Here is a 12,432-nt window from a genome sequence, read left to right on the forward strand (position 1 = left end):
CTGCTTCTCCCTCTCCCACTCCCCCCGCTTGTGTTCCCTCTCTCACTGTCTCTCTCTCTCTCTGTCAAATAAATAAATAAATAAAATCCTTAAAAAAAAAAAAAATAATAATAAAAGAAAAAAAAAAGAAAATCTTTGAGAAAACTGTGATAAGACAAAGTTGATCCCAAAGTTAACTAAGTAATGCTATGTTAGGAGGTATAATTTTAAACAAAAATGGGCTCCCAACATCTTACTTCACATCAACAGTACACAGAAGTCCTCTATTATATTTTAAAATACATACATCATGAATATTAAAGAAATGCTTGTCCTGTGTCAATCTGAGAACCACCTCAAAGCCTTTGGGGAAATAAAGACTAGAGATCTTAGTGTCATAAATTTTTGCAGAAGAATAAATTAAAAACTAATATAAGGCAGTAAAGAAAGAGGCTGTGAAGTCTCAAACATTTGGGTTCAAATCCTAGGCATCATTTATTCTTTCTATAAAGCTTTAGTTTCCTTACCTGTACAACAGTAATAATATCCACATAGAGAATGTTGTGAGGAGTAACAAGGGTCCATTATAGGACCTGATACAAAATAGGAACCCAATACAACACAGTTATGGTGATAATGATAAAAACTTTACATAAAAAAAGCATTTAAATCCTTTAGGCTAGATTTACATGAATTTTGTTTCTAAACTAAAACAATATCATAAAAAATCCTTGCTTGAATGCTATGCACTTAATAAGACAGAAAGAAAAAAAGGCTACCAGAGCTGAAAAAAACCCAGCAAGTTATTGTTTTGATGTCATAATTAGGAAGGGAAAATGAAAGTCAGCAAAACCACAGTTTTAGGAAAGTGGTTATTAGATTTTCTTCTTTCCACTGTGGAAAAAGTCCTTCCTGTTGAAGAAGGCAGTGAAATTTTATCACAGCTATTGCTATTCATAAATCTTATATCTATTTTAATTCAATCTGGCCCTAGCCTCTGAGTCGCTGCACCACAATTTGATTACTATAACCATACTTTTTAACTGCTGTCAGGAAAGACAGCGCCTTATACAAACATCTGCCGGAACACATGCCCGCGTTCTTCAGCACCAGCCTTAAATCACGCTCTGGTGATGAATCTTTATCTGACACTAATACTTTTTAACTTCATACAGACAATTAAAATGAATTGTAGCTAAATGCACATATAACAAATCAATTTAATCTTTGGTTGCATAGTAGCATATTTTGCAAATTTCCTAAACTTACTTTCTTACATGTATCTTTGTCTAGGTGTTAAAACTTCAATTTAACAGAAAGGAGTGGAGATATTAATAAAACACAGCTCTTATGATACTGCCATGTAGTTGCAAGCCTCAAAGAGTAATGACATTTGAAATTCATCACTGCCATTTAAAAAAACTTCCACATTTACATGTGGAGAGTGCCATGCTGGGCTTCATAATAAGAGTGACAAAAGTTAAGTCTCTGCTGTCTAGGAATTAGTATAATCAAAGTTCAGACAACCCAACTATGATAACAAACTAGATGAATATCACTGCTGCCTCCACACTCCCATGGTCTCTACTACACTACCCATCACATTTACCCTACAGTTAGTCGTTCATGCTCCTGATGTCATGGACCACTGTCACAGTCCCCAGCACAGGGCACAACTCTGACTGTGAAGTGTGGTGCCTCCACTTGTTAGCCCTATGGCCACTCTTACCTTCAAATCCTCCAGGGCAGTTAGTCCTGTCTTCTTTATCAGTGCATAGCACAGAGCCTGTATGTAATAAACATTTGACACGAACCAGTACAGTATAGATGCTTAGAAAATAATTTCTTGGCTGGATAGACAAATGAATCCACTCTGCACACCAGGAAGGGCAGTGGAAATAAAAAAGCATTTGTGGGACATAGACTACATTCCACATATAAAGCACTGCATCGTTCCCCAGCCCCAGTGTCTCATTTCTTTTTTTACATGTAAGAAAACTGAGGCTTACAAGATGCAGTAACTTACCCAACAGACACAACTGACAATAAGATCCAAAACAGTCTGTCAGATTTCAAGTGCACTGGTAAAGGGAAAATCCTTTTGCTTTTAAATTTAAAATTTTTTCTATTATTAACAGTGTTTTTTGTTTCCTCCATAAAAGAGTAAAAGAGTGTGGGAAAAACAGCTGTGGTACTGGAATAAGGAAAAGGGAGCTGAACTCCCGCTCTGCCACATACTAGTGGGGTATCGATGAGCACATCACTTTCTCTTTCTGAGCCTCGGTGTCCTCAGCTGTAAAATGGAGGTAACACTCACTACATCCCAGCTTTGTTATAATCAATTATAAGAGGAAAGTACCAACATACAGGTAAAAGATCAAAACTTCATGAGTTCAAGTTTTCCCCATGTATAACTTACATGTCACTGATGACAATCACCTCCCCAATCACAAAATGACAGAACCTTAAAGCCAAAAGGAATCCAAGAGGTCATCCAAGCTAAGTTCCTCATTCTAAACAGGCAGAAACTGAGGCTTAGAGATGGGAGGTGACTTGTCCCAGGACCCATGGCATGACCAGGGCTAAAGCCCACATCTTTTGATTCCATACTGTGTTCTTTCTACCATGTGGTTTTCTAGAACTCGAGTTTCCATTATGTAAATATGAATGTCATTAAGAATGAAAATAAAAATCTCTGAGAATAAGAACACTTAGATTCTATGTCCAGCTGAGTGATCCTAGGCTGTCATTTGATTTCTCTGCATAGTTCTCTTCAAGACAGTAAAATCAGGGCCTAGTACTTTGAGGGACAAGGAAATCTCTTTACTGAAAATTATACGGAGCAAGGTGCCCCATATGAGGACACTCAGTATAAAATCCCACCATGCCTAGCATTGCAACGTGCCACCCCTACAAGGACTGTCTCCTAGGCTTTTCCTGGAACCTCAGTGCTTGATATACATCCCAACCAGATTTCATCTACTAATCTGGTAATTAATTAGGAAGAAGAGAGTACTACAACAGTAATCTTGTTATAATAAAAATATGTCCATGTTTTACCTCTTAGTCCTCTAACCTCCAAGAATTAAAATCAATATATTTTCTTAAATGACATCTGACATCTGCCTCATCTAAAATTACTCTCTCATTTTCTCCTCTTAAAAGCCTGGTGAGCTGGGTTGGGCATCTGAGAGTACAACCCATTTCAGAGAAGAGGTGACCAACTTCCAGGGCAATTCCTTAGCCAGAGTTCCAAAGCTGTCTGTGAAGTGGGAACAAAGAAGAGGCTCCTGGCTCCCAGCCCACTCTCGCCTCAGAGACCCCAGCCTCAGAGGCCCCAAATACAAACCAAACAAGCAGGGTATGCCGCACACCCCTCACCCCACCAAAACTGTGTAGTGTCTTCAAGGACATGGTAAGAAGCTGTGATCTGCAGTCACCAGGCCCAAACTAGCTCATGAAGGTAACATCTTGCCTCATCCTTGGCCCTCTTTCAGTGCCTTTTTTTTTTTTTTTAATAGGCTCCATACCCAGTATGGAGCCCAACACAGGGCTGGAACTCACGACCCTGAGATTGAGACCTGAGTCGAGATCAAAAGTCGGACACTTAACCAACTGAACTACTGAGGCGCCCCTCTGTGCTTCCTAATTCAGGGATGAAATCATCATCCATTCAGTTCTACAAGCCAGAATCAGATCGGATATCGTCCTTGAAACCCCTCTCTCCCTATTCCTTAACATGCAATCCATCATCAAGTCCTACCACTTTTACTTACTAAATACCTCTTGAATTCATCCATTCCTTCTACATCACCAGTAAGTAAGCCCAAGTTACCATCTCTCCCAACTGGACCACTGCAAAAAGTTTCTTGATTGGTCTCTCTGGCCTTATAAACCCTTCTCAGGTGTATTCCCTTCAGATCTTTTCAAAACACAAATCTGATTACCTTACCTCCTCATTTAAACTTGTCAAAGGCTTGCCAATATTCTTAAAGAGGACAATTCCACCAGACCTACATGGCCTGCCCCTGCAGCTTTTCCTTGTACCATACTGTACCTCACCCTTGGGTCCCCAGTGACACACCCTTCTTCCGGTTCCTCAAAACTGCCAAGCTACCCCTTGCCTCAGGCCCTCTGTTCATCCTTTCTCCTCCCCCTTCACCTACTTAGCTCTTACTCATCCTTCAGCTCTCAAATCAAGAGTCACTTTCACAGGGATACCATCCCTGACCCTTTAGAGTAGGTCAGATGCCCCTATGATAACACTCTGAAGGCCCCAACTATCTCTCCCTGGTACTTAGTAATTAATTAGTTGTGATTATACTGTGATGGCAATTTTGCATTCAGTTGGATGACTGTTTATATAACATCTTCCAGCCAAGAGAAAAAGTTCCATGAGGTCAGAAACCAGGTTATGTTTTTGCTCACCACTGAATCCAGATTCTACTTAACAGTGTCTGGTACATAGTAGGCCCTCACTAAATACGAAGCAAATGAATGGCACTGTGGTAAAATGAAAGGAAACTAATAAACCTCTCAGCACTGACCATGCACCAGGCACTTTGTTATGTATGCATTTCCCATTTTCATTAAATCCTAGTGACAACATTTAAAGATAACATTAACTTCATTTTATACATACGAAAACAGGCTCAAAGAGGTAAAGTGAGGGGCGCCTGGGTGGCACAGTCAGTTGGGCATCCAACTCTTGGTTTTGGCTCAGGTTATGATCTCAGGGTCTTTGGATTGAGCCCCGTGTCGAGCTCTGTGCTCAGTGTGGAGTCAGCTTGGGATTCTCTTTCCCTCTGCCCCTCCTGCTTGTGCTCTCTCTCTCTCTCTCATAAATAAATAAATCTTAAAAAAAAAGAGGTAAAGTGATTTGCCTGATATCACCCAGCAAGTAAACGGCCAAGCTGGTATTCTAATTCAAGCCTGACAAATATGTTCTTCCTACTGCAAAATTCTGCCTTCCTTTGAAAAGCCTCTAAAACTAATGGTCAATTCTACCTCTGACAGGAATTTCTAGAAGATTGTTCCACAATCAGAGGAAGCCCCTACAGACTGGCAGAAACAAGGTCTGGACAGAAAGAGCTCAGAACGGAGTAAGCTAGTTTTAAGAACTCAGTCTTCAGAATTTAACTGCAGAGTCAAATGCTGAAAACACTGTCTTCCATTGTAAGATTCCTGTTTAATTCATTTTGAATACCACCCAGAAAGAAATCCCAAAATCTCTCCTTGGGATTTTCAGTACAATGTCAAGCAGCAAGAAGAGAAATGCACTAATACAATGGTAAGGGGAAAATAACCTCATTAAAAGATGTTTTTAAAATAATGAATTTGGTACTTCTATTAGTATACTATAATGTGTAAAAAGGTAGCAAATATCTAATATCTTCCTTTAGAAATAGAACAGACTGGGCACCTGGGAGTGCTTAGTGGGTTGAGCATCTGTTGGGTCATGACCCCAGGGTCCTGGGATTGAGTCCCACATGAGGCTCCCTGCTCAGCAGGGAGTATGCTTCTCCCTCTCCCCCCTGCTCGTGCTCACTCTCCCTTTTCTCTCTCTCTCTCAAATAAATAAATAAATAAAATCTTTAAAAAAAAAAGAAATAGAACAGACTAATAAAAACTGGTATGTGAAAAAGAAGACTAACAAAATACAGTCACAGATAAGATGCTGAGGGAATAACTGCTAAAATGATGTTGGGACTTACTCTCCTTTTTTAAAAAGGTATGTAAAGGGGAGCCTGGGTAGCTCAGTGGGTTAAGTGTCTGCCTTCGGCTCAGGTCAAGATCCCAGGGTCCTGGGATCAAGCCCCGCGTTGGGCTCCCCTCTAGCGGGGAGCCTGCTGCTCCCCCTTGTGCTCTCTTGCTCTCTCTCTCTCAGATAAATAAATAAAATCTTAAAAAAAAAAAAAAAAGGTATGTAAAAAGAAGCAAATGGAAGAGCAGGACATACAGAACCTAATTCAAAATGCCCTAATTCAAAACACTCTTAGATTGTCTCTGGATGGGCACTAAGCAAGTGAACCTTGGAGCAATTTTATCGAAGGGTGGGGGCTGGTCAACTTAAGGGGTGGAAAAGAAAGAAAGAAACTCAAAAGCCAGAAGGCTCTTAGGCTCAAGACCACACCTCAGCTCAGGCAGCCCTAAGCAAAAGCTGCTGTCTAGAAACATAACCAGCAATAAAGTCCAGATTATAATTTTTCGGAAAGAGACCCTGAACTAAAGTCACTTAACATATTAGAGGGGACCATGCCATTATAATAGCAAATATTCCAAGTTCAAATGAGGAGCATTTTCCTCTTGAGGCAATTTTTTTAAACACAATTTCAATTCGCTGACCTTTTCTGAGTTTGCCACATTTCTCAGAGGCTTCATGTTTTTCTGTGAAGTTTTTTAAGTGACTTTCTTTGAAGAGAGCTATTTAATGCCAATGATTGTAGAAAACATTTGTTCATAATTATCCAGACATAGACTGGAACAATGCTGAAACAAGAGCAGCATGCAAAAATGTATTTAAGGACTATCATCCCAAAATGCTGCTAAAAGCTATTAACCAGTATGTGTTAATTGCCACAGCATTCATATTAATTTTCACTTCAGGCTCGACATTGTGGAATATTTCCCCTGATACATTTTAAACAAAGTTTAATTTAAGGAACTGCTTCTATCAACACTTATGAAAATTAACAGCCAAGCAATTAGCACTCATGAATTATCCCTTCCCCCATGCTCTCTGCAGCTTCGGTTAAAACAGTTTCTAACAGAGAAATGGTTACTTTCTAATAAGTTAACACAATCAAAGTCACAGTTGTCTATATGAACAAGAACAGGTTCTGCTTTTTTAAGCACTTGTTAAGGCAAACATTCTCCTTATATTTAGAGTAGAATTTAGCTAAGTCAAATAAATATTTAACATTTTAGTAAACTGCCAAACAATGACTAATACTGAACTACCCTCTCCTATGATGTTTAAAAAAAAAAAAAAAAAAAAGGAGTAATTACTTGACTCAATCTTCCTATTTAAAGTTAAAGGCCAAAACCTCACTGAACTCGCTGGACTTCAGAGAGACCTTCACCCAGTCTGCTGCACATCTTGTTTAACGATGCTATTCTAAACTTGTGGTTTCAAGAACACATTTCCTCTCACTCAATCCTGTCAATAATCTAATGAAGTACATAGAAGGGATGGCATCACTGGCCCTCATCCTTTACAGAGAGGGGCAGAAGTGGGATATTTGTTGAGTGCTTCCTATTATGTGCTACATGTCTTGGTAAACAGACCTTATCTCAATTAATCCTCATGAGAAAGATATATTATCATCATCTCAACCCACATATGAGGACTGGAGCTTCATGAGGTTAAGTAACTAGCCTGAGGTCACACTGTTAAGGGGTAGAGTCAGGATTCAAACTCAGGTCTTAATACAAAATAGGTCACAAAGTAAATTACACTGCTTCTCATTGTGCTAGGTGCTCTATCCTACTATTATCCTATTTGATGGTCTCATCAGCCTTGTGAGGAAGGAACTCTCATTTCTTTAATAGGTAAAGAAACTGAGGTTTGGAGAGATGGAGAACCTGACCAAGATGTCACAACAGATAATCAATATCATTTCTTTGTTAGTAACTCTACTGACAGGAAATGGGTATTTAAAATTCTAATGGGGGTGCCTGGATGGCTCAGTCAGTTAAGCTGCTGACTCTTGATCTCAGCGCAGGTCTTGATCTCAGGGTTGTGAGTTCAAGCCCTGCACCAGGCTCCAAGCTGGGCGTGGAGCCTACTTTAAAAAATAAAATAAGGGGCGCCTGGGTGTCCCAGTCGGTTAAGTGTCTGCCTTCGGCTCAGGTCATGATCCCAGGGTCCTGGGACTGAGCCCCGAGTTGGACTCCCTGCTCAGCAGGGAGTCTGCTTCTCCCTCTCCCTCTGCCCCCACACTCGTGCTCTCTCTCTCACCTGCTCTCTCTCTCAAGTAAATAAATAAAATCTTTTTTGAAATAAATAAAGAAAATAAAATAAAATTCGAACGGTCTACTAATGATGATAATATTTGCAAACTCAGTTTAACCAGAATAGTGGTGATGTACTAGCAAGTTTCTCAAGTTAAGTGATAAGGCATGGAATGGAAAGGGTTAGATACTTGCAAAAACATGACCTCACTTGAAACAGGTAGAAAGACTGGGCAGAAAGCCACACATTCGGGGATACTTAAATTTAAGTACTGAGTGAGTGTTCACTTAGCAGTAGAGCCCACTCCCTCATCACCTCAAAGCAACTCCTTGTCACACCCAACTCCCACATACAGTGAAATCAGAAGGACTGTCACAAGAAGTTTTCGGATTATTTCAATCTCTAGAACAGAGATTTTGTTAATTAGGCTATTTGAGGTCCTGTTTTCAACACGCCCAAAAAATGCAGGCAGATGGCTGAGCCTGGTTTTGCCTTGTGTGACCAAGCATTCCCTAAAACCACTTGCAATCTCTTTCTGACTTTTTTCAAATGATCAGTAAACAGAGTTACTGAATCTAAAACAGGCCACAGATAGCATTGCCAATTTACCAAAGAGATAATATAAACATAATAATAAACCAAATCCAAAAAACTGTTGAAATTACAACAAAGCACATGCCTAAGCACAACCTTTCCCTCTCAACTGTATGTCTCTAAGAAATTATTAATCAACCATTATTTTTAAAAATGAAATTATTAACCTGCTACAGGAACCACAAATTATTTGAAAGTATTCGCTTTAATTTAGCACAATAGCTAAAAGATGCTTACCCTTAGAATCACTAAAACCAACAACAATCCAGTTTGCACAAACCATTAAAGACACTAGATATGCTGGCTTACCTACAATGTAATTGTAAAGCCATACCAAAAACAAAAACCTTTTTTCAAATCTAACGTTTAATCTTGAGGATTTCACAGCAGTCAGTCTCTTGAGGAAATACATAATTAAGTAGTTTTTTAGCATATTTAATTAGACCCCAAACTCTTCCCTGTCCCCTTCTCTCCCCAATTATGTATCATTTGCCCAAGAGACCTAAGCAACTCAGTTAATTATGTAAATAAGGCAAGCGTTATTCCCAAGAAAAGCACTGTGAATATTTGTACGGGAAAACTCCATACATATTTTAGTGGCTTTAACAAACCTTTGCAGGAAAAAAAAAAGGGACTATCAAAGTCCATGAAAAACCCTTATACTTGAGGCAAAAAGCATGGAGTTCAGTGACAAGATGGTGAATCATTAAAATAGGTCACTCATTTCACTTCTTAAATATGAGCTGAATAAAAATAAAATAATTTTAAGTTACAACAGTAACAAAAATTTAGTGCTGAACGTCAAATGATTTAAGGGAAGAATCAATCTGGAAATTATTAAAGTCGACTCTCACAGAAAAGACTTTATTATCAAGGGGTTGACATGATCTTAACTCTAGAGGCAGCCATGGTGCTGTTATAACTACTACAATCCCATTATTATGCAATCACAAAATGCTAATTTGATCATTTTGAGGTGTTATTTGAATAGTCATTTTAATTTCTAGGTTACAAAAAGGCTTGACTCAAGTATAATTCTCTATTAATCATTGAGATGTCATTGAATATCATATTGATGCATTTCACAAAGATAAAGAAAGACTAATTTAATATGTACAGTACAATATCCTTCAAATATTAGCCACTTTCATTACATATCTGCCAAACGCATCAATATTAAATAATAGATGAGAACAAGAGTTTAATTGTATTTTAGCATTTGTAATATGGAGGATAATAATAAAACAGCATCACATCATGGGATAGACTTATCGATATATAAATCTTTCTTAATCCAAGTGTAATGGTGACTGCTCCATGCACATATCCTTTGCTGATTACAAATAGATTTGATATGACAAAAGCATGGAGAGCCTTAAGTATAACCACATCTAGTAAAAATAATTCCTTTTGTGACTGAGGAAATGGCTTCTTCACACTTTTTTTTTTTAATTTCTCCTTGGCACTTCAAAAGTTAGATACATACCAAGGACACTTTATAACTTTCTGTCAAATCCAAAGCTAAGCAATTTATAAAATAAAATCTAATGGTATAATAAGAATTCTAGGACATAATATTTTAAAAGATCTGTGCTATTTTGTTGGCATCAAAGTATTTTTACATAGTAATTATTCCAGCAATTATGTCCTCAAACAATGAGATGGTATCAGACAACGGAAGCAAATAAATTCCAGCCATGTAACCTAATTCCAATAATAACGCTCACAAACATATCTAAATGAATCAACTGTAGTATTTAAAAAACAAATCCTACAGTCCAACTCTCCATTTTCCAGAGACTGACATTATTGTCCCCTAGGGGGACCCTTCCTTCTCTTCGCTACATTCCACAAGAAGAAACAGGAGTCCTGGTAGGGGCAGGCTAAAGAGAAGCTTTATAATACAATCTCTCATTTACTAAAAGTCCTTTTAGATTTTTGGGGGGGCAACTCCTGAGCAAATTAGTATCTTTATGTAACTTATACATCTTGTTTCTAGTTCTTGGCTTTCCTTTCCCACCAACATCAATAACCTCAGTTGCCCATGGCCATATAAGCTTCCTTAAACATATGGAAACATGCTGAACCTTATGAGGTAAAAGTGTTTCAAAGAGAAAACATCTCCTTGCTCAAAGATGACAACTGACAGAACCAGCACATAACCAGAAGTTGAATATAAAAAAATGCAAACATAAGCAAAGAGCCTGTATGCTTATTAATTGCAGTGGTGTTAAAATAAGACAAATTGTACACAACCCCTCCAGGCAACAAGCCATCACTGAGCACCCCCAAGCCACTGCCAGACAGCAAATATAATGGCAATAAATATAAAAATCAACTGCTACTGTCTCCTGAAAGAAGCCCAGCTCAGCTCCGTGCAGAGACACAGAAGGCAGGGAATGTCGGGAGAGAGGGTGCTGCAAGTGCAACCATCCTCAGCCTAGAACAGTGGCCATTTTTCTAAAAGGAAAATAGACACGTTTTAATTTTTAAACTGCAAATTACTAGAACAAACAAAAAAATTAAGTCATCCTGCATAACGAGTGTCAAACAAGATTCCCAACCATGAAATACTGACATAAAAACAACGGCCTAGAATTCTGAAATGAAGCTCTAACCTCAACAATTTCTACAGTTATAATAAAGAATCAGACCAAAACAATGCAAACTGCCTCCCCGGAACCACTTTCAAAGCTTTCCCAACACAATCAGGCCTTGATTAACCACAACCCAACCAACCCAAATCCTCAAGTATACTTGGAAGATGAAACGGGGAAAAAATACATGTCCAAATATCTCAAGACTGTTTTTGTTTTAATCCCCCAAACATACTGCTGTGGAAACAGTATTAAGCCCAAATTCAGACCTTTTTACATCCTCGGTCATAGAAGTGTGAACGACATTCTATAATTACTTTGAGTCGTTTTTGAAACCTTAAATCTAATAATAACAACACTAACAAAAACAATTCCACTCAACTGAGGTTTTATTTAAAAAGACAAAGTTTTATTTTTACTTACCTTGCCATCAAACTTGGAATACTCGTTAAACGGGTTATTCAGCTGCAGAGGGCACTGCTCTAGTCGTACAGATAATATTGACTGCCTTCCAGAACTTGGAGGTTTCTCTTTGAGGGACTTTTTTTCAAACAGTGACTTTAACTCCTGGGCTGTGATACAAGAGGAAGATAAAAACATCTTTGTAATTACACAGAGACACCGCCTGTCTACCTTCCCTATCAAGTCTTCCTTGGAATCTTACGGAGAGTGTCCAGGGCATATTCAGGTCTGATATGTGCAAAAAGCCTCACATGTACTTTGATTTTGCACACTGAAAAGGCAGAGAGTCCTGGAAAACAGTCAGGTCAGGACTGTCAGTTTAGAAGGACTGGGGTTTAAGGAGTGGGGCAGAGTCAAACCAACAGAGCAGCCATTCTGTAACAAGAGCATTCACAGCTAAAGGACCTGAGCTTTGGCCTGGCTCTGCCTCTAAGAGATGCTGTGATACTGGACAATTCACTAAAGCTCTCTGGGCTTGCCGAACTAGAGAATCTTAAAAATCTCCCCTGGCTCTAATACTGTGGGATTTTGGAATTTTAGTTCAAGGTGAAGGTCTATGTATTAATCCTCTCATACTCTCCAACGACACCTAGCACAAACTCTGGCAGACAAAGACGAGGAGGAAAAGGAGAAATGATATTTATAATAACAGCAGCTAACATTTACTGAGCAAGCCAATGTATCTCAATTACTCCTCCTAACAAGCCTTATGAGGTAGATACTAGTATTATCTTAATTTTGCCAGGGTGGAAACTGAAGCTTAGAATACTCTGATTAAGTAAGTAGCAGAGCTGATATTTGCAATCAGGCAAGGCTCTTAGCCATAAGGCAGTAAGTAGCAGAGCT

At 38.7% G+C, this 12,432-nt stretch overlaps 1 protein-coding gene across 6 annotated transcripts in view; it reads right to left on the bottom strand.

Moving 5' to 3' along the window:
- MAPKAP1 (MAPK associated protein 1) overlaps positions 1 to 12,432 on the bottom strand; it is a 236,231-nt gene that overhangs the window by 181,611 nt on the left and 42,188 nt on the right. For all 6 annotated transcript variants that reach the window (XM_032418388.1, XM_032418389.1, XM_032418387.1 and 3 more), the window contains one exon: positions 11,548 to 11,696. Coding sequence is in view for 4 of the 6 variants with exons in the window: in XM_032418387.1 (XP_032274278.1) it covers positions 11,548 to 11,696 (149 nt within the window). In the remaining 2 variants the exon portion in view is untranslated. The remainder of the gene's footprint in view (positions 1 to 11,547; positions 11,697 to 12,432) is intronic.

This window comes from Phoca vitulina, unplaced genomic scaffold, assembly GCF_004348235.1.
Source record: "Phoca vitulina isolate PV1807 unplaced genomic scaffold, GSC_HSeal_1.0 scaffold21, whole genome shotgun sequence".
Taxonomy (NCBI): Eukaryota; Metazoa; Chordata; class Mammalia; order Carnivora; family Phocidae; genus Phoca; species Phoca vitulina.